At 32.5% G+C, this 24,463-nt stretch overlaps 1 protein-coding gene across 4 annotated transcripts in view; it reads right to left on the bottom strand.

The window, feature by feature from the left end:
- LOC125054059 (LIM/homeobox protein Lhx1) overlaps positions 1 to 19,000 on the bottom strand; it is a 53,822-nt gene extending 34,822 nt beyond the window's left edge. For 3 of the 4 annotated variants that reach the window (XM_047655732.1, XM_047655733.1, XM_047655731.1), the window contains exons 1-3: positions 18,759 to 19,000; positions 11,788 to 11,977; positions 6,362 to 6,570 (exon numbers count right to left, since the gene is read on the bottom strand). In XM_047655732.1, coding sequence (XP_047511688.1) covers positions 6,362 to 6,570; positions 11,788 to 11,977; positions 18,759 to 18,774 — 415 coding nt within the window. In that variant the 5' untranslated portion in view covers positions 18,775 to 19,000. The remainder of the gene's footprint in view (positions 1 to 6,361; positions 6,571 to 11,787; positions 11,978 to 18,758) is intronic. The other variant, XM_047655734.1, reaches the window with a different exon arrangement.
- Between the last annotated feature and the right edge of the window lie 5,463 nt (positions 19,001 to 24,463).

A 24,463-nucleotide genomic window follows, 5' to 3' on the forward strand; every position in this document is an offset into this window, starting at 1 on the left:
CATCAACTTCAACATGAAAACTAATTGCAAACATATAAATGTAATGGACGTCGGTTTCACCCATCACCCGTCGCACGATTCCATTACTACAAACTTATTGTTCTTGCAAAATCCTAAAAAGGTCGTAAATAACGTATAATAACATTCTAAGCTAGTCTGTGCTCGGTTTAACTAAACCTTTTTAGTCATCTCAAATGATTTACCACAAAACTATAAATCTATACATCGCAATTTCGGGTGATAATTTTTTTAAAGGACAGTCGCTTAGAATGAAGTGCCTACCGCGGCCCAAGAACACCTGCAATGTTAAGAGACTTACGGGGATCATGTAAGGGAATTTGATGGTCCTTAAGTCGCAGTTAAAGGCCTATGGTTCGCAACCTATACTGCCAGCAGCAACGTTCGGCTTTAAAAATGCCTTGGATATCGTCATCTATATTCTATGATGTCTTCACTGTATTGGGTTGTCTAAAAACGACATTAGTTAACTGTACCATTAGTCTATGGTTCTGTTAAGAATTCGAAAATGTCATTTTTGACAGCTCGAATAGTTCACTATTAATTTATCGTGACTTTTTTTAAAGACTATAAATTAATTTTAAAATTAGTAAAGTATTTATAGGAAATATATAGGTATGTCTTGTTTTTAAGTATGTTTGTGTGCGGTTTTGTCGTTGGTTACATACTTACATACTAAATGTTTATGCTTCACCCAAAAGTATAAAAAAGCCGGGCAAATCCGGCACACATCGCTAGTTGTCTTTCATTGCCGTACGAACAAACTGTACCGTTACAACATCCAAGCATTTTACTACCAATAATTCTATTCCATATAAAATAGAAACTTGGTACCTTTCAAAAACGCTACATTAAAGCATCATAAACTTCACACATAAACGTTTAGTGCGGCGATTTTACGAGCCCGCTACCTATCGATCGTTTTGTCGATAAATAAAAATTAATGGTCGAACATAGCGCGCAATCGACTATGAGAACTCGAAATAAATCTCATACGAAACTTTATATTCCTGTATATACGTAAGCTGTGAATGCAGGTGCATTAAACTTACACAAAAACATCCGATTAAATAAAAATATCAAGTAATTTTTACGTCATTATGACCATAGACTCTAGAGGTCCATAGATTCCAGACGAAAATATATTTTTCGTAACTACTGAATTGTATTCAGACCTCGGATCGAATAGAGAGAGTCGTAATTTTTAGATATTTCTCATATAGACCATATTTTCACTTTAGTTTCTACTGTTTGGAATATTCGATCAGAGATAAAAGAATCTAAAAACTATGCTTACGCGAATTTATTTACGATAAACTTTATAGTGAAAAGTGAATCTGAAATTCCGTCTGCTAACAGTAAACGCAGAACAACATTGTTGCTCTAATCTGTAGCCTAGATTTTGTATCCTACTGAACGAATTTTTCATCTAATCTATGGTCTGCTTTAATAGGCCATAAACAAAAAAAAAGTATATTTCAATTAACGCATCACAACACAGAATGCATTAAATAATTCGTTTTTACAGATTGTTTTTCATATGAAACGAAAAACAGATAAAGAAAGATTTGAATTAAAGGTTCAAAGTAAAATGTTTGCCGCAAAAATATTGCTAAGAATTTTTTTTTTTATCATTTACGTTGCTTTATAGGTAATCTCATTTTTTTGTGTTATGTACTAGATACATTAATTAATAACTAGTTCTATACTTAAGGAACGTATCCTTAATATATAATAATAATAAATATATATTGTTTTCACGTAAGTACCTATGTAAATGAAAACATACAATTCGGGATTGACGAACTCCACAGCGTCCCCAACGAAAGGGGATCCCAAATGGGATTTCATCGTATTCCTCCATTCCACGCTGTTCGTGAATATAGCTATAGTATACCTTACAAGGCTCTATCGCAGGGTTGCCACTTAACAAATTTATTGACATTTTATAATGAAATTGTTTTTTTTTTATCATTATCATGGATTCTGATGGATGTTGATATTTGGCATGACTTTTCAAATTTGTACATTAACCAAATTAGTGTATACGTTCTTAAGTGCTAAATATTGGTAAGTGTTAAAATAGAACACAAGAACAGAGTGTCTTCCCTAATGTGCTGGAAGTAGTGTTATTTGACACTTACGTGAAATATGCTTTATGTATACTTTTAAATTACTTATAAGTCTTAAGTTTGGCTAGATTGTAAAGAAAATGTCTTTTTGCAGATACAATTTATAAAAAAAACATTGTTCGCGCTGGACCCCCTTGATTTGGGAATTGGTAGTTTAATTTTCTTTTTCAATATTGACGTTGATAAGATTTAATATGATGAAATAAATTATGGTATGACTTAAGAACATATGTTTTTTTTATAGAACCAGGGGCAAACGGGCAGGAAGCTCACCTGATGTTAAGGAAATGGCAACACACTGATAACTATCTACACTAAAACTTTAAAGCTTGTAGTGGAACGTGTTTAAAGTTCAAACAATTAGAAACTTTTGTCCATTAAGAGACCGAATTGGCACAGATAATACCACAGAGCACGAGTAATAGATTAAAAAGTCTTCTAAAATGACATCTTAACGAAACAAGTTAATCATATAACCAATATGCGTGAAGTGTGTTCTTGATGTCGTATTAAATTCTCTGGTATACGCTGAGCTGCGCTAATCTGTACCAGACTAAGGGAGTCTGGCCGCAACGATAACTAGGGCTGTCAGGTGTCAATTTTTATTTAGACTGACGTAAAAACAGATTTTTTTACATTTCATATAAACTTTTAAAACGGCAGGTATATTAATATTAAATTTTTGTATTTACCAACTTTATTTATTTATTACATACCCAATTTTATATTTGGTCATAAATCATTATACGTAGTAGAAATATCAATTATTAGTATTATATGAAAAATAGGTTTTATTTGTATTAAGCACAAAATAAACATATTTTTTATATATCATTCGAAATTTTAAATGTTTACCGAAATAAAAATCTAGACTTTTATTAAAAATTATGGTTGTAAATTTTGTTACATTTTTTAGTTGCGCTTGGCAACCCTAGAGGATCCCGACCGGTCGCGGTGCGATAAAGTCTATCCGTCAGGCACACGCGCGGGAAATGAGTCGCCATTTTTGCACGTTTTTTATAAGGTTGCGGAGGATGTCATCCTGCATATCAGCTAAGAATAAGTAATGTTCCTCGTCTACGGAGTACCTAATTGTTTTATTTTACTCAACGAATATCAGACATTAAGCTTCTGTAATCCTAAAACCAGTTGTGTCGAAATAACGTTGACGTTTTACCGGTGTTCCATTTTCAAATAACCGTGGCCCAGTCATAGTTTGACATCTTCGTGATGTATCAAAAAATCCACAGATAATTCATACGGCGTATGTTCGAAATTTAAAATTTTACAGAATAAAAATATACTCAAAATTAAAGCGGGAATTTAAAACATAAATTAACAATAAAAATCTACTGCTTACGTTTTCATTCTTATCTCAATAGGGTTGCACCCCTTGCACAAACATTTTCGAGCTCCAAGCTATTTGTACTGCAACCGATATAGGGAGGTTGTTTTTGTTTGAAATGGGCACGCTCTGACGCTTCTTGACGTCCCACTACTCGCAAGGGGTAATTTTAATCATAAAACCTTACTAAACTTGAGACTTTTACTAACGTACAGAGTAACTAAAGTACTGGTCGTAATTGCTAGTCTTAGTTTTACAAAGATTTACCTAAAAGTCTAGATTGTTGGGGCATACAAAAGATATTGTGATACATTCTTTTTGTTTTTAATATATATTTGAACGCGGACTTAATCTAGGCCTCTCAAACTAAAAGTACTTTATTTGGAATTGATATCCTCGCATAATATCCCTAAGCCCCTTACCCTCACGTTGGGGCAGACTAATCTCATAACCATACCAGTGGAAACGATTTCCTATTTATTATCAATATTAACATCAGCAAGGGCATACATATAAAGAGCGTACCAATTCTTAAATGGCCGGCAACGCAATCGCGAGCCTTCTGCAATGTGAGTGCCCATGGGCCAAATCACTTAACACCGGGTTCTCTTGCCTGTTTTTTTGTTGTATTTAAAAAAATATAGCAGTTTAAAAAATCGTAGTTGTTTTTACATGTATTTTGCATGAGTTGTTTTGGAGTCAAATTTTTATATTTAATAATAGATTAATACAATTTTAAAACTCATTTCATAAAGCCAGTAAAAAGTTATTTTGAGGTAGATAATTATAATAACTACAAATAATGTTATTTTGACGGGACTTTGCCTCAGAATTATTTTTTTTAAATTTATTTATAATTTCGTGTTAGAGTTTACGAGAGCTTTAATATTGCTAATAGCTCGGTGTACCTTTGGATATTTATTTAAAAATAACTTTTTAACCTAATATACTCAGAATGTTTCACATTGTACCTACTTAAAAAGTAAGCATATTAATTTTATATTTTTTGCATTAAGGCTAAACATAAGCACCAAATATTCTGTTTTCACCATAATGATCCATCCTACAAGAGTAGAATCGAAAGACAACTTAAAAAACTATACGCCCTATTTCCCTTTGTTTACCCGCCCAGCTAACAATATCTAAACACAATTACAACGAGCAAACACGCGAAACGCCGCAGGCGAACACATGTTGCGGATAGCATAAACCTATTGGATAGGATTTTAGGCTTTAGGCTATATGTGTAGTCGTTATTGCTGTTATCAGAATCGCTATTAATGACAAAAACTTATTTTACAAATGTTTTACGGCAATAGAAATACCACAGCCGTGTTGTATATAATCTGTTTAAATTTGACAGAAATTGTCAATTGTCACCGACTTATTTTTAATATTGACAGTGTGTTTGGCGGAACTATCCAAACACACTGTCAATTCTAAATAGCATAGAGTAATCTCCAATTATTAAATTAAACACGACGACATCATTTCTACAGTAGCTCAAACAGAATACATTGATATGCCGTCTAAAACCAGTTTCGTTATAATTTTGACAGAAATGTACATCCCGAGTTTTAATATAATCCGAGGCAATAAAAAGTAAAGACAGTTCTTTTTGTAGCTGTCAGCTAATAGTTAACTCTGTTTTTAATTAGCTATGAAACCTTAACATTTTTTATTCTGTGTATGTAAAATTACAGAATATAAACTGGCACTCAAAATTACGTGTCTATGCAAAAATAATAATTTATCTATTCGATTGTAGTCTACATCCCAAATCTTTTAAGTCAAAAAGAACTACAGACTATACCACGTAGACGTAGCTAATGTGTAATGCGGTTGGCTTTTTGTCCCGCGCTTTTTATTTTCTTTTTTCACCGTTTCAGTTACGGTTTGTATTGATCGAAAAATTCGATTTCAAAGTGGGTTCTCGGTTTTTATAGCCGTCGTGATACGTTCATGAACAATAAAATGATTTTAAAGGCAATAACATGTCACGTTCGAAATTCAACGAAAAACTAATTATTTCTAGGCATTATATTTGTATCAGGAATCTTTGTTATTCACATTGAATTCATACAATATCTACGGCAAACATATAGTAATACATGGTTGGAATGTGTCAAAGTATCGACTTTAGAGATATTTTTTTTAGTTAATAAAACCGTTATTTAAATACATATTTAGACAAAAGATACCGTGTTACCAAGGTTGCCACTTTTTCATAATTAATTAACATTTGGCAACGGAGATTTTTCTCACCTTAAAAATATCACAAAATTCTCTTTATATTCACCTACTATATTCTAGACTAGGAAAAAACTTCATCTTTTAATATATTGACAACAGCCTCTAGGAAAAATTTTAATATCTAGTTTCTTTCGAAATAGTACAAAACATAGTTCCTTTTTGTTTATCAGACTTCTGAGCCTCGATTTTGATACGGTTTTTACTATTATTTACGAATAGTTTTTGCGTAGAAAATGTGTAGTACGTAGTAAGCACAAATTGAATCCTTTACTAAAAAGGTTAGTAAAAACGGTCTTCTTCATGAAAATATAAATCCTGAATAAATTGTGTAACAAAGAAAAAAACTCACAACGGCTATTATATATAGTATTTGTAGTTTAAATAACCTTTATGAACGAGCCAAATTTTTTAAAATAACTCAAAAAATGGCGTCTATAAATGCTTTAATTCACTGTTTATCGGGTTTTAAAAATTTAATTATATATAATGATATATATTATTATTATATATATATTATTTATATATATTATTTATATATATTAATTATATATAATTATATATATACCTATTACCTATAGAACACATTCACTAAATTAAATAAAATGTTACTTACAATGCGTCGGCGCCTTTCCCGCAAGATAATCTTCCTTGCATATAAACTTATTGTCGTCCAGGACATATAGCTCTTCTCCAGTGGACAACTGCTTCCGGCAGACCAAGCAGGTGAAGCAGTTGAGGTGGAACACCTTCTCCCGGGCTTTCCTCACCAGGTCTGATGGTGAGATACCGTGACCACAGCCACTGCATTTCGTACCGTAACGTCTGTAGAAAATATTAATATATTAAGTAAATAATAAAAAGATAGAACTTTTAAGGGATTACGTAAATGAAAATAAAAAAATTATAAGGAAAAGAGCGTACGAATTCTTAAAAGGCCGGCAACGCACTCGCCAGCCCCTTCGGCATTGAGTGTCCATGGGCGGCGGGATACCGCACTACACACTTTACACTTAAGATCAAATGAGCCTTCTGCCCGTTCTATAGAAAAAAATAGCAAAAGAAAATACAATAGCAGACAAACTTCGAAGGCACACTAACTATGCTAAAGAGTAAAGACAATAAAAAAAGATTAAAACTAGTTTTATATTAAAATGTCAAAAAAGATTAAAACTAATTTTATATAAAAACTTACACAAAATATAAATCAAATTTCTCGTCGTGTTCGCACATATTTCTCCTCACAGCTCACAAACGTAATAAGTAACTAAATTTTACCACAGTACACTTAAATAGGCGACCTTGGTACTTTGAATAACAAAGCATATGTAGGAAATAAAAAGTAATTAAAACTCATTGTTTAAAACTAATTTCTATGCTAATGTTGGCCTTACTATGATCTAAAAGAAAGTAATTACATAACGCATAAAAAACCATGTTATTCTATCATATTCTAGTATATTGTAACCACGCGACTTCTTGATCATCCGATCAGCCTAAAAGTGAGTTACAGAATCGCAAGGCAGGTCAGATTTCTGTTTATCAGCGGCGACTGTCATCTTTTTTATCTGACTCACGCCGCTGATTCTAAAGCCTTCTAATTCTAATTCTTCACGATTAACTTCACCAGTACGGAGACAAATGACAATGACAGTGACAACCGGCGGACACATCAATAGTACAGCCGTGGTTCGAACGATCTCTGATGCGCGCGTAGACTAGGGCAACACTCGTAATTTTGCTTAGAAACTGACTATTTTAAAAGATTTAAGTCTAAGAGGAACATATCTCAAAAACTAATTGGATTTTGACATATGGGATATCATAGTTCCCGCTTTGACTCGACTCTGAACTAACCTAAGCATACCTACAGACGGCGAAGTGACTTTATTTTGCACTACATTTCATAAATTAAAGAGTAAGTGACAACCAAATGTACTTTATATATAAATATAACAAAAGAAGTAGATATCTATCCGTTATTACAATTTAAGATTGCACCGATGATTTATTCAACCATAAAAATATCTAGATTAAAAATAGCATAAATTGCCGAATCTTTCGTATAAAATATGAATCATAAACATAATTTAGACATCGCTTCCCAAATACATCGGAATATCAATAAATCGATGTTGGGTCGTTAGCTCGTAATGACCGAAGATAATTTAAAATCGGATTTTGATAATTTCGAACGTAAGGTTGACCGCTGAGCACATGTAAGTCAGGGACGTTGTGTTTGTCTATGCCATACTCTGTGTTAGAATATAAGATGCCACAGAGTATCTATAAATTGTGACACAGATAAAAAATATTACGAAAATAGATTCAGCGTAAAAAACTTAATATCGTGATTATATTGGAGTTGTATCTTTGACATTTGATTTAATTAATATCGACAGTTTTACAAAATATCAATATAATATTAACAATAAATGAATTTTAAACCTTAATTAGAATACCTAATACCGGAAGCAATAAAGCAGTATCAGAAATATGAGCAATAAACATGGTGTTATAATAACTGGCTGATTTTTAGGTCAATATCAAAGAAACTATTCCGCCAATGCATTGAATATTTAATTGATGAAAGATGTCTTAGGACGCACGCGATTATTTAGGAATGTTATAAGACACTAGAAAGGTTTTTTTTTAATTTTAAACAAAGTAATATAAATAGATAGGATCTTTTAATCACACTGCACTCTTTAGGTACGCCTGCGGCACCTACACTACCGTTCCTTCTTGAGGTTTTAATATATAATAATTATTCAGTAGATATGACATTTATTATATGAAACCTAATCTGTAACGTTGTAGTGCGATAGTCTGTGGGAATATGCACAGTTCATGACTAAATTGTAAGTTGAGAAAACAGTGTTAAACCTGGATAACTAAACTATTCTTGCTTTAAATAGAACGTCACCGCCTGTCAAAATTAGAGGAAGGGACTGTAGTTAAAATAATGACTGATTTAGTTTTAGTGAATAAAACTATAGATAATACGCGGTAATATCGGGAAGGCAGGATTGCTCTTACATGGGTCATTGCAATAGACTGCTAGTGCCCTTAATAATTTTATGATAGAATATACTTTAAAGACAATAATAACCATATGGACTTATGATTGTCTGCTTGAATAAATAATTATTATTATAGATACTTTTGTTTATTTTTAAGATATTATATCTTTTTAATAATTTTGGTTCCCTTATAACGTACATACCGCCATTTTGCGGTATGCCGTTTAAACCTTATTAGGTCTTGGTCTCAGATTTCTCAATCTGTTTCATCATAATTTGTCAATATAATAGACAAGTAGCTGATCAGCCTCCTGTGTCTCACACACGCTGTAAATTTTTGGGTCTAAGGCAAGCCGGTTTCCTCACGATGGTTTCCTTCACCGTTCGAGCGAATGTTAAGTGCACACATAGGAAGTCCATTGGTGCACAGCCGGGGATCGACCTCAGGGATTTGAGTCGCGCGTTGAAGCCACTAATCCAACACTGTTCTTTTAACTGAATTAAACTAATTGTAATCAATAACTTGCAATTTTTTATTCATAATCTTAATATCCACTTTGCTATAAGTGTATAATAAAAATAATGTTTTACGAAATGTGATAATTGTTTCAATTTATGACAATAACGAATACAGCATAAATTCCGCTTTTTATTATTTTATCATCACTTTGAGTTATTAGCAGGTGATTTGCATAAACGAGGAGGTCACATGAATAAAACATCAGTTGCTGGCAATCGGCCATATTTCATGAGATCTATCGAATTATTTAGACTAAATGGAGTTCTCACTTAAAAGTACCGTACCCCAAGATGAGGTACGGGGCAAACAAATGCGTTTTGTCTCCCCCGTACCATGTTACGTCTTGATAGTTTTGATTAATGAAGGACTTACTTCAATCGACATATTTTTCAGTGTATGCAAAACAATTAACAGAAACCTTTTATTGACATAAATTTATGAAAAATTTAATCCCCTTGTTGTAACCTACTCTTTTTAATCGAGTTTTAATTCGAGTTTCGACCTGGGGCCTTAGTCAAGATGCCTTAACAGTAGTGTATGTAGAAAGTCAAAACTAAATTTGTATGAAAACTTTTCGACACGAACTGTCATTTCCATACATATTTAGTTTTCGACTTTCTACATACACTACTGTTAAGGCATCTTGACCAAGGCCCCTTTATTTTTTAAACTCTTTCGTCTCTTTTATGAAGTATATTTACGCTGTGATGAAAAAATACAGATACTACGTAGAGTGTACAGAGTATCTACTTAAGAAAACGGTGCAATTTTATTTTTTAAGAATAATAAGATAATATACATTTTTGAAAGTTGCCGCCTAAATCTAATGACATTTCAGAAATTGGTAGGGATATAGTGAGAACTTTTTGTATTTACATTTTCCTCCCTTAGACTATAAATACCTACATGAGCAAGCTACATAAACATAACTAAATTTATAAACAATGTGATTTTAACACTTTTTAATATGAATAACAAAACCAGTAAAAACAATTAAAGCTCACGATAATGGCTGCGTGTCAAGAAACGGAAATGACATCACTTAGGTTTAGGAAATGTCAACAATGAACTCATCAAAATAATTATTTACTTTACTAAGAATTATTTATAACTAAGACAATAATTCTGTTTGATTCTATAGATTAGGAGTTAAATCTTCCACAGGCTGGAATTAAGAAAAAATATATATCTATGCTCGATACAAATGCTCGAATAAACAAATTCAACAACAATATAAAAATCAGGCTCGCTATGATAAACTTATGATAAGATTGTTATGAATATAATATGCATAATTTCAACACTTTTAGTAACAAACACAAAAAACTGCCAAAACAAATAAACATAGGCCCCTCGTTTGAATCTTTAAGACTACTCGAAACTAAAGTTAAAAAAGCATCAAAATGGCCGGCGGAAGTCGTAAGTGAACCGTTTTCCGCTGCGCTGCGGTAACCACAGACAATTTTTTTGACAATTTGGCGCCTACGATTAAGCAATAATGTAGAGGGCCATAGTGTAATAATAATTATATCGATATCTAACCTAATATTAAACTTTTAGTTAGTGGATAACTTTTACATTATACAAAATGTACGTTTATAGACATTTTTATACAAGTTAAAGTGAAGTTTATATATATCTATTACCTACTAGTATTTTTATGAAGCGTTTTTTTAGTGCCCACATAGTAAACGAAGTTTTAAGCATAACTGTTTTTCGTTTAAATATAATCTTAACGAAAAATCCAGAAACAAATTTTATTAAGTTTTGAAATACCTAGAGTCGACAAGTCACCGATGTCGTAGTAAGATGTCTAATATTATATTCAATTTTAGAATTATAATACAATTAAAGAACAATGCAATATTGTCATGAAGTTTTTATCAATGATGCATTAATGACAGAAACATCATTAATCATACTAATACGGAACACAGATTATGTTCATATTTTTGAGTAGATATTTAATGGCAATGTTGTATGGAGGGTTTCATCTTTATTTTACATGTTTCATGACATTTAAGATATCTATTGGTAAGAATCTATCTATATAAATAATAAAGAGGAAAGATTTTACTACTTGCATTGAATATGCTGATTACTGAAAATTTCTTTCACCATTATAGATAATCCCTAATCAACATAGGCTATAGAATATTATCAAATGCGTTAGGGAACCGACCTAAACTAGAAAGTGATAGAAGTACTACAGTTTATTAGGTAACTATAATATGATACTGGTATAATAAAAGGGCCTGGGACTAGTGCTAGACAGGCTACTTCTAATTAATTTGCGATATTTGTTTTAAATTAAGTGTTGTTTGATGATTTGCTATTTTAAAAGAGTACCGAGAGTTTTTTACCCCGGCTTTTTCTCTCGGCCTACACCCTCTGTATCTTTGCCGATGTGATGCCTACAAATTCAAATTTAATGACGTGGAATAAGTGATACCTGTATCTTATGTTCTATAATAAACATTTTTTTTTAATTAATCTTACCTGAAGAAATCATTCCTGCAAAACAGTTTGTTATCTCTGGAATAGCATTTGTCGGCGAGGGGCGCTCGGCAGTCCGCGCATCTTACGCAGGCCGCGTGCCACGCCCGCTCCAATACGTGAAGTAGAAATTTATCCAAAATCGGCTTCTCGCAGCCGGCGCAGGCCATGGCACCGCCCGCCTCACCTCTTCCTGTAGACAAATAACATACATTAAGCATGTTTGTAGAGAAATTTATTCTTAATGGATGAATCTTTAACATAAAATATCTAACATAACATATTTGACATAATCAAAAAGTTTGTTATTAATATTTTTTGAAGTGAAACTTCTTTAGGCGCATGAGGGTATGATTTTCACGGATGAAACGCAATTATAATAATATTAGCGTCACGAAGCTGTGCAGCGTTTTTGTCGAAGGAAAGGGAGAGAGCTATTGAGACCGATTGAGAGAGAGTGAGAAAGGCGAATTAACTTATGAAAATTCTATTTTTAAAATTACATTTCGTAAAGAATTTATGAAATATTGATGAACGTTATGAACAGACTCAAAGCGTAGAAAGACGCAAAAGTCGACTGGCAAGGTTATGGCATCAATATTTTGGGATGCGCTTACTATAAAAATGGTATCGAAAAATTGTATGACTGCAATAATCGTTGTATCACTCTCGAAAACCAAATAAACATCTATAAAAATATTGGTTGTTTGTAAAGTAGGTTTACGATCGAGATGTTTACGTGATAAAGTCTTATTGGTGATATAAGTTTTTGGGAAGTAAGGAATTAATGAAGATAACAATTTTTTCAAATTTTAAATTACATCTATCGTTTTATTCACACTTTTGATGATAAATTTCGGGTGTAAAATGACAAGTTTACTTATTCGACTATGATATACATTTTTCTTCATACATTCACGGAATGACTGGCAGCGCTCGAGATGAGACGGGAGATCGGTCCGTCTCTCTCTCGTTATACCTGCGATCGCGCTCGTGAGGTTTTGGTGTGACACAAGTTTCTGAACATGTCACCCGACTAAAACGATTTTAAAGACGTTATCACGTCAAAAAAGTTTATTTTCTATGTTAGCCTACGAACTTTTCAGTGGTTTCAGCGGAGCTTGTAAGCGGTAATCTCTGGATCTGCTAAACCGATTTTGACATTATTTTACCAGTAGCAAGCTACCATTTATGCTTATCATCTGTCTGTGACACTATATAGTTACTAGTAGTAGTAGAAAATTAAAAATATTTTTCGTGGCAGTTGGATTTGCAAGTCGGAGAAAAAACGTTTCTTACGAACTGCCTTAACAAAGAGAGATAGGTACGGGAGTTGTTGAGCTTGAGCCGTTCCCGATATCTGTGCACTTTTTAAACAGGCTTCCTCTACGCGGGGCAATATCCATTAGTTAAATTAAAAATTGCCTATTTTCTTGTTATTTACATTAAAGCGGAATTCAGAAACTCCGAGTTATATGCACTTAAGGCCCAAACGTAAAACGAAAGTAATCAACAAAAATTAAATGACAAAGAATGCGATAGCTGTTTTTAAATATCCGTGAGATAATTAAAAAGTTAAAGCATTGACGTAGGTTTTGATCTAATTGTCAAATGACGTCATACCCTACTAATATTATAAACGCGAAAGTGTATGAGTATGTTTGTTACTCTATCACGTAAAAACTACTGAATGGATTTTAATGAAACTTATAACAATAATGTAGCTTATACATCAGAATAACACATACTCTACAATTTAGATAGATATTGTTTAAATTGTCCTAAATAGGAAGTAAGTAGGAAAAAATCTACCATCTACGAGCTATTCTGTTGAGCGCTGCCAAAACCGCTAGAGTTACACATGTATGATGGAAATGTTGATATTAAATAGTCAATATCTTTAGTAGATTTTTCTACGCCACGCTAATATAAGCTACTCAAAATACTAATAATACACAGCGCTCAGGATAAGATTCTTCGAGACTTAGCGCTAAGTACGAGTCCCGTATGTCAGAAACGTAATATACGGAATTCACACTGATTCCTGTCTTTGAATCTTGCCTTAAAACATTAAATCTCTGTAGTATTCTGTATTATATCTTTCTAGTTTCAGCATATCTATTCGTTACTATTAACCGATATAAAAAAGCAAAGTTTACAATTCGATTTCAAATAAAGAACCGGCTAAAGGACTTGTATCCATGATTATGAAAAAACTTATTAAAAAAAATACCTAGTGAAGTTGACACCTAGGAATAAAAGAACCAAGCTTTTCTTTTTTTAAACTATAATGTATTCAACTTTGGTCGGGGTATAGACAAGATACCCAATAGAATTATTTATGTATAATAGAGAGTAGAGGGGCTTTAGATAATCTGTACAGGTTTGCAAATAATATAAGACGTAGTCATAAGCATTTGTTTTTTTTTATAATTCAAAGCCAAACCAATTAATGGTTTATGGACTTTTTGTTTTCTTTTTAAGATTTCGGTTTTTCCGTTTTGTTAGTTTTTAATTCAATATTGTATTTCTATTTTCTCACTTATATGACTCATTTATATGTTCTTTGACATATTTAATTTAAAATTATTTTTTCTGTAATTTTACTATCTTTTACGCATTGCATTAAAATAAAGACTAAATTGCTTTTTCAAAAAATTACCTCGTTTCATTCCGGTGTTTATGTTATAAATGCGATAATATGTTATTAAAGTTTTCATAACAATCATGAATAGTTAGCTGTGCATTGCTAAACGTAATAGGATTGGGTTTTACGATCGATAAAGCATAGCATACAATCTAGGTATATATTTTACATATTCTGCGCAATGCAAACAAATAGTATAAGAAATTATTATATACCTGAACGTATTGCGACTTATCTGAAGACCTCGCAAGGAAAAAAATAGCATTCTAATGAAATAAATAGAAAAAGGTCCGGTCGGTTTTGAGTTATTCGCTGCAAACATAAAAATATACAAGTCCTTCTTTGTAATAGGCATAGTAAAACAAAGCAATTGGAAGGTTTTGTACAGTTGTTTATTGCAAGTTCTTCTCTTCCGTTCTACGCCCTTGATTTGAGAACTGGCAGTAAATGTAAAAATTAGAAGCATTTCATATATATTTATTTTTTGACGTTCATAAGTGGACATTTTGTTTTTGATTTTGAATTTGTAGAAGTTATTTGCATACTAACGAGGAAAAATAGTAGTGTTAGATGAAACAAATTTCAATACTGAATTATTTCATAAAGATCGGTAGATCGATGTACAACAACTTACACAAAAAGAAAAAAAAATTGAATTTTTAAATATCTGACATTTATTGTTTGAATTTATGAAGGTCGCATCGTTTATTCCAAATTCAAAACTGTCCGATTGGTCGCGCACCATTAGAGCATTCAGAAATCGCCGGTCGTATCTTTAAAATGTGACCTGTGATTTCAACCTTACAAGTTTTTGTGTATATATTCTAAATTTAAATTTTTCGTAAAATCTCTGTATTCGAATGCTTCTAGTAATCTGTGAAATCTGTCAACATAAGCTCAGCAAGAAGGTTGCATAACTAACAACTTTTTTTTATTAATTAATCTTAATCCTAAACATATTAAAAAACGCGCCATTTTTAAACCTGAAGGGTGAACTATACCTACAATCATATCTACATAGGATCCGGGTCTTGATAAACATTACAGCGTTCTCTTGTCAACAATACTTAGTAATTAGTTCAAAGTTAAGGAAAAATTCGTACATGTAAAGTAAATTAACCCGTAGATATCAGCTGTATTTCAGATTTTTAATTAAAGAATAGGTTACAATCAATTTAGGCTTTAATTTGTTATTAAATTTAAAAAAAACATTATAAATATGACATGTAATTAGTTTTATTATTTATCTGTGCAATTAAAATATTCAGCCACGTTTACCTATATTGTATTTCACGGTATTCGTGTGAGATACAAAAATAATATTACAATTTAAACCAGTAAGCCAGATAAGCTCCTTTAAACAAACAAACAAAAAATACTCTATTAGTTAATTTATTTTAACTATTTTGTATTCTGACAGATCTTGATTTCTTAACACACAGAGTTGTTGAAAAAATCATTTTTTAAATAACTTCAAGTACCGTTTTTTACGAGGCGTTTCCTAAAAAGATTACCATATTGTAAGAACTTGTTAAAAAGATGTTATAATCCGCATTAACTATGGGTAAAACCTACGAGCCGTTAACTGTTAAGCCGATAAACTGTAAGATACTTTTTGTCACTAGACTATTGATATTTTATCTGTTTTTGTTAACATTCCTTGTCAAAAATACTAAAAAGAGATTAGTTTGTCTGTATTGTTCAAATAGGCATACCTTGATAAATCTTAAAATAGCTGTTATTCGTAATGCTTATAGGATATAATTAATAAGATATATATAATAATTAAGTTATACTTAAATGGATCGTGGGGTTCAAGTGCACAGGCGCTAGATAAAGATTTATCTTGGTGCCTGGTAGATAGTACCAGTAATCCCAGAGCTGGTGCTTTCCTCGCTCAACGAATAAGTATCGCAATACAGCGAGGAAATGCTGCCAGCGTTAAAGGTACAATGCCACAGGGACCAAACTTAAAAAAAAATCTATTTATTAATTTTTAATTATTATTACTATGTAGGTTAAATAAATTATAAATACTGGATATTTGTGATTAAGATATAAAGATTTTAAAAGTTTAAGTTTATATTAGTATCTATTATAAAAAAGTTTTATCGCAGTAAAACATGTCAATAAGCATGTTTGTACATAAATAGGTATTAACCATTTATTTGTTAATACTTACGAAGTATATCAAATTAATTATTTAATAACAAATGTATTATTATTTCATATCTACTATCTTTCTCTAATTCCTACTATATTCTCGTCGGTACAAAATAACATTTGTGTATGATTCAGTACTACTTATTTCTGTTAACTTTTTGTATTTACAGCGGTAGTGGTAGCAATGGATCCCGAGCTTTGGACTATAGCACGCAGAGGTCCCGACAACTTGGAAAAGCTTGTAGGACAGACCAGGTCAGTAACAATAGGGTGGCAGGGCTGGCAAAAAGCCAAGGGCAACCTAAGAAGGCCCCTGCCCAAGACATATTATGTTCTATGGATGAATGTGAAGTCTCCAATACGCATTGGGCTAGCGTGGGGACTACAGACCATTCCCACTCGCCTAAGAGAGGAGGCCTATGGCCATTAATATTATTAGACTTGCCGAAGACGGGTAAATGGGAGAATATATGCAACACCACCAGAACGCGATTCAAAAAGTTAACAGCAATGTTAGAAAGGTCTCTTAAATTTTTGTTCAGCGTTATTTCTTTAAAGTTTCTATTATGTTTATATTAGTAATTTGTTCGGTTTACATATTGTAGCATTATTGAACAGTCAGGTACTACGGTCTCTTCAGCTGTGTTGCAAGGACTGCATTTTGTTTAAGCCTAAATCTGTGATGATAATCCACCATGACAAACTTATTATAACCTCTTTGGTGTGTGAACATTTTAAAAAGCGGGACATATTTAACTTGTTTTAGGAGTAACGATTTGTTTTTATTTAAAATATTATTTTGTAGATTTATTTTTATCTAATTTTTAATATATAATACTTAATTGACTTATGTTTTCTGTTTTGTACATTTTGTTTATCAATGTAATCTGTTTTGGCTTTGTATATTGTCTAAATGTTTTCTTTTATAATATGAATATGTTTCAATCATGATTTTGGTACATACGATTTTTCGTAGTTAATGTTTTTGTGAAGAAGGGAAAAAGATTTGATTTTTGTCAATAACCATTGGGCCGATTCCATAAACCCATATAGCATTGGAATGCTGATTATCTAGCATTCTAATGCTATGCTAAAATCCTGGCATCGGATATCTTCTGTTTTGTGATCATTTGTTTTCTTTAATAGGCTTAATAGGCCTTCTGTGCTTAACACGCGCAGTCGACTATTTAGGTCCTAGGTATGCCTTTCCTCACGATGTTTATTTGTTTAAATGCTCACAGAGAAAGTCCATTGAAGCAGGGTTTTATCGTCAGGGATGAGAGAAGTGCTGAATCAACACTGTTCTCGAGGATTGATTATACATAGACTAGATTTATTTCTAAGATGTTATAATGTCCGTGCAGAGCTGGGAATTATAAACCTTTTCAGGATATATTAAACCATCGCAACCTGTAGTATGAGATAAGGCAAAATTGTGGATGGATCTATGATTTAATGTTATATTATTAGAAACAAAATATTGGTGATATATTTTATATATGAAAAACTACTGAATGATGCCATCATATATGCGATAGATAGATTAAAGAGAAATTTTATATGTGAACAAAATTATAAAATATTTCAACAAATTTGTGTATGTGATTTTTCTTAATACGAATCAATGTTAAATGGTATAAGAAGAATTTAATTTGAAGTCTGTTAGATATAATTAGGTACCTACTAGTAAGTTATAGTTATTTACAGTGTGATAAGGACAAAACATTGAATAGCTAATTGAGGTTTATAGTTATAATAAGTATGTGTTACCAGCTTCCGTATAACAAGCTAAGATCAAAGACCTAATTAGGCCTAAAGTTTCCACAAATTGTATGTATTTTCTCATGATTTCACGATTAAGAGAATATTTGTAATTTATTTAGATTCCTCTCGTAAGAAGTGTTTGTTTCAAGTGTATCTCGATATTTTTTATTAAATGTAGGGTAGGTCAATTGCTAGATATGTTATATTTGTATGCGGAATATTAGTAGGCTTAATTATAGGTGAAGTGAACTTAGAATAAAGTGTATTTAGAAGATATTGTGAAAGTGTTTTTTATCACGACGCAAACACATCTCACAATAGACACCTAGAGTTACATATGTAGTTAAATTGAAAAAGGATTGGAAAGGAACTCAATTAAATATAAAAATAACAAAATAACCTCCGTATGTTGGCATCACTGATGCTAGATCACATTCAATGTTCGTTATAAACTTGTGAAAAAAAATTAGTCTGAATATTGAAACACAGGACACTGACTTTTACCAATATGGTGCTGGTGGAAGGGGGCATGACCCCCCCTACCTGCGGCTAGGAAGCCCGCCACTTCGGCACCCTCACGACACTGCACTAAAAACAACGCGGGACCGCGTAAAGTCCAGCGACACCGTTACGCGCGGCGACTAAACGCGTACTGACCAAAATCTCAAAAAGCTACGGCGTGAATACTCACTCTTCGAGGATTAAAGCGCTTGAATTTGCCCGTTACTTCTAACGATGACTGTAAAGCGCTCGACTGTATTTGCTACTGTACATACTAAGTATGTCCTGGATTTATCATCTAAACGAATGTTTTTTTTATATCTCAAAGAAGTATAGTTTTAAAAGTTTGTCAAGGCAAAATTTTGCAGATCAGTTTAGTTCTGTTTAGTCTAAGATAATTTTATATAGTTTGAAATGGATCATATTACTAAAACTACAATTAACAACTTCGTCAAGCAACATGATATTCGAATGTATCACTATTGGAATACTCAAAAACCATTACACAGCGCTTAAGCGCTACAATGTCAACAGACTGCTACCGTCGCCCTGGCTCAATTGAAAAGAGAGCACCATACAATAACCGCACGTGCTAGACTGAAACAGAAAAGCCCTGAGACAGGGCGTGGTTTCAGTGGCCGACCACTAGCGTCGAGGGGGTGGCGCCACCTACCATTTTCCTAGTTTTTTTTCGTGCGTGATTCTGTGCGGTAGTGGGATCATTTTGTGGGACACGTGCTTCGTTCGCAGTAAATTTAAATTGGCTCGCCGGTATCGGGTAGCCGGCGTAATTATAGGGTTTTTCGGTTCTAGCCTTTATGATTCTGGTTTCTGAGGATGTTTTGACTGGGGGCGTGAAAGTTTATGAACGCCTTGCTTATCCTTTATTTCTTTCATCTACGGGCCTTCGACGGAAATATCTAGTTTTGCCTTATAGTAGCTATTTCATGTCAGTACCCTATAGGATTATATTTTATAGTGACTATTTTTGTTTGAATTTTTACAATAATAATAAGGGAACTGCAACATATTTGGAATAGTAGTTTGTTTTTGGAGGATAAATTTAAGGATAAACGGGATAGCTCAGTAAAAACTACATGAAATTATTGACAAGTTATTAAACTTTAATAACGAGAATAACCAAATGTAACAAAAACCAAAAACTTTATCAAAATGCCTGTCAAGCAAAAGAACTCCAAAAACGTCATTTGACATGGATTAATTTTTAATACATAGCATTCCAAATTATATTCACATTTTTCTTTGACAGTAGATTACACTTTTACTTGGAAAATAGGTTTCTAATTTATAAACTTTATGGATTAACTAGTTATCTAGATAATCAATAGTTTTTTGTAAAATTTGGATTTTTTCCAAATTTCCAAATTCGGTATTCCAAATAAACAACCTATACCTAAATATTCACAAAATAATAGTACATATCCATACCATAAACTAACATACACTGGAAATATATCATTAATTTAATTAAAAAAATATTCTAGTAATGTAATGGATTCGTTCGTTTAGAGTTTTACTTTGTGTTTCCCGCTTATTTCTATAATTTATGGTACCTAAATAGTTAAAGGGTTCCGACCTACCTCAAGATTCGATCAAGTTTATATCAACAGTTAATATTTCTCAGCATATTTTTAGATATTTTACTCATATTATTGATTATATTTCCTTCGTATTTGCTTTACCTGATAACACGTTAATAAAAGTTATTAAACTGGCATAGACGAGACTTAATTTCATTATTTACATAATTTGACGTTTCTTGTGCAGAAATCTTGAAGTCGTGGTGAATGAGAGTAGAGGAAAGTCACCAAATATGGAATAAACTCAAACTCAAAATATCATTTAGGTAAACACTTATGAATTGTCAAGTTAAATTAATTGTAAATTTACATTTACTACCAGTTCGCAAGTCAAGGGCGTAGAGCGGGTAAGAAGAACTGGCAAGAAACTTTCCGCCACTCTTTTTAATCGCCAGGTATTGTCATACAAATTGTTTGAACTGGAGCAAATCAATCCCAAGGATTAGGATCATTTAGGTATTCCTAAAAGTTATAAAAAGCTTTATTGATTAATTTCCGTTTAACGAGTGCTTTGAATTTATATATATTTTATAGAATTTATATTGATAATACCATGGAATACCAATGAAATATACCTAATAAAGAAACTTCAAATAAAAGACAGTTTAATGTTATTACTAATCAGTCATACATTTATGCGTAATTAAGAGAATTTTGTCGAATATACTCATTTTACAAAATAAAATCACACATGACCAACCAAAGTAAATATAAATTATCGTAGGTATTAATAGCAAAAAACGTGGCGCAATAACTTTTTAGGTCTGGGTCTCAGATTTCTGTATCTGTTTCATGATCATCATCTGTCAATCTATTAGGCAAGTTATCAACCTCCTGTGCTTGACACCCGCCGTCGACTTTTTGGGTCTAAGGCAAGCCGGTTTCCTCACGATGGTTTCCTTTACCATTCAAGCAAATGTTAAATGCGCCTATAGAAATAACAAATATATATGGAACAGTCTGCTCCTCAGCATAATGCTGAGCCAGGGCCAATTACATCCCATAGCACACACGAATTACACCCTTGAAACGAACCGAATGGAAACAGGGAAAAAAAAATCATTATATTTATTAATATATTTTTTTCTTTGATTATCGTAATTTTGTGTGTTTATTTGTGTGTGTTTTTTGATAATAATAATTGTTATGTCGATGTCTATATATATCTATGAAATCCAATAAACTCTAAAAAAATTGTAAATGATACTTATAAATTTGGGAATATTCGCGCTACACCTGAAGTATTTATTTTTAAATTACTGCTTGACTAAAAGTAACTTTACGAAATCTTTAAAAAATTTGTAGGTTTTTACAGGATCGCACTTATAGAAATTACCCCAATATTTAAGGGGCTATGTCCATCTGCGACTGAGCATCAAGTCCGTCCGGAATCCCCAATAAAAATACTTCCTAGCTCTAAGTTAGAGAGATTATTTGTTAACCTCTCGTAAAGCTGTCGATCCTCAATATTGATACGCAGCTAGAAAAAGCTCAATTGATTTAGCTTTTCTATTAGTCCCTTAGTAGGTATGGCTTGTTTACTATACAATTATTTAGTTTTTATTTATCATTTATTATAAAATAAATAAACCAGTGGAGCTACAACCTTTTTAGATTTGGGACTTAGATTTCTGTATCTGTTTCATGATCATTTGTCAATTTAATAGGCAAGTGATCGACCTCCTGTGCCTGACACACGCCGAAATTATGTGTGTTACATAGGGGGGGGGGCATAAGAATTTTAGAAAATCTAAGGCTCTCTATCTCTTTCATCGTAAATATCATGGGCAGTGATCCGAAAACTCTTAGGATTAATACTTGCGGCTAAATTTCATCATTATCAAAATTTCACATTTTCAGTAAAAAATCATTTAAGTACCTATAGGTAACACAATGTACACTTATAAACGTCAAAAAAGAAATATTCATTAAAAGCTTCTAATTTGACATTTACCTACTGCCAGTTCTCAAATAAAGGGCGTAGAACGGAAGAGAAGAAATGGCAATAATCTCTTTCCATCTTGATGTCTGGTATTTCACGACAAAGCGCTTTTTGAGACACTCGCCGCGCACCACCACTTTTTGGAACCAGCTGCCATTGCAGGTATTAGTTACCGACTTGTTACGACTTAGGGATTTCCAACAGAAGACTGTACCTTAAAGGGTGGCAACGCACATGTATGCCTGGTGTTGCGGGTGTCCATAAGCGGGAAACCCTTAGGTACTATAAGTAACCTGCTCTTATGCCACAAAAATATTCTAAAGTGAGCCTTCAGGTAACTAGTCGCAAATGCAACCATGATAATTTTATGGGTATTTAAGAAACAGCAGTTGTTGACCTCGTGGCTTCAGCGTGCAACTCGCAATTCTGAGGTCGTAGGTTCGATCCCCGGCCGTGCACCAATGGACTTTCTTCCTATGTGCGCATTTAACATTCGCTCGAACGGTGAAGGAAAACATCGTGAGGAAACCGACATGTCTTAGACCCAAAAAGTAGACAGCGTGTGTCAGGCACAGGAGGCTAGACCTACTTGCCTATTAGATTGAAAAATAATCATGAAACAGATTTAGGAATCTGAGGAGCTGACCTAAAAAGGTTGTAACGCCATTAATTTATTTTATTTTATAGGTGGTAAAATAAAATAAATTAATGGTATAATAGAGTGAGCCTAACACACACAACTGAAATCGAACTTTTTTTAATGGAAATGTCATTGAATAAATGCTACTACGACAAAATATTTTATGACAATTTTTACAATTAATAGCATTAATTACATTAGTTTTATTGATATCGATAAGTACTTCGTCGTTAAGTAATGTAGCTCTCAATTATGTACTTACGCCTTACGGAGATTTAGTTCTTCCCGTACTTGATTAGCTAAGTTTTTATTGGTCTACATTATTTAAATTGTTTGTTTCATGATATAAAATCAACTGAGGGCTCACGATGATTTCCTTCACAGTACGAGCGAGTGTTATACATAGGTAAGCGTACAAATACAGAAAGTCCATTGATGCACAGCCGGGGTTCGTCAAGTAATAAGGTTGGAGCTGAAACCACTAGGCCAACTCTGCCACTGCTGGAATTTATGAACAAAATTGAGAATTTACCTTTATACAACCATAACAAGCTAGGCAAGTACGAGGTAGTAGATATCATTTCAAGAATAGTACCTATGCATACCTACCTAGGTACAATTAACTATACAATTTAACCTAGTTTTCTGTAACATATTAGTAGCTTAAAAACACATATATGCTTATACTAAGCAGATTGTTATGTTCTACAACATATTTCTAAGTTCTCCAATAAGCAAAAAAATATATGAAAACGTTCTTACCGTGATAGCGCCATCTATGAAAACTAACCATTACTATTCAGATAGTGACGTCTTTGGTAACATACTTTGCCATAGTTACCTAGTGCATACATAGAGGGCGTTTTAAGCAATTGCATTAGTAACAAACATTGCTATAGTTACCTAATTCACCACTAGAGGGCGTTAGAAACTATAAAAAAATTACTGAAGATTATCAAAAGATTTATTTAAGGATCTTTTTTACTTAAATACAGATACGTTTACTACAATAGGTAATTTTTACCATCGTGTTATCTCAAAGATAAGCAAAAATATCGGCAAAAAAAAGATATCACATTGGTCACACACTCGATGATATAGGGATAAATAAAACGAAAATACGTTTTTCAATACATTTTATTCACACAATCCAAAAATACAAAATCTCTTTTATCACAAAATATGACAACTATTTTGCCACTCTTAAACTACAATCAGTCTTTGACATCTTTTTTGCAGACGCAAACAAATTTCTGGGCAAAATAGCTCTCCCCTCGTAAGTTCAGAAAAATCAGTTTCTATAACATTTTTAATAGTACTGTTTAGAAGAGTCAAATATGTGCGTTTTTCTTAGATCCATATTCTAATTCGTATCACAAGACAATCTCGTCTTAAGCGATATCAAATATGTCAAACTATGC

The sequence above is a fragment of the Pieris napi genome, chromosome 11 (genome assembly GCF_905475465.1).
Source record: "Pieris napi chromosome 11, ilPieNapi1.2, whole genome shotgun sequence".
NCBI classification, from domain to species: domain Eukaryota; kingdom Metazoa; phylum Arthropoda; class Insecta; order Lepidoptera; family Pieridae; genus Pieris; species Pieris napi.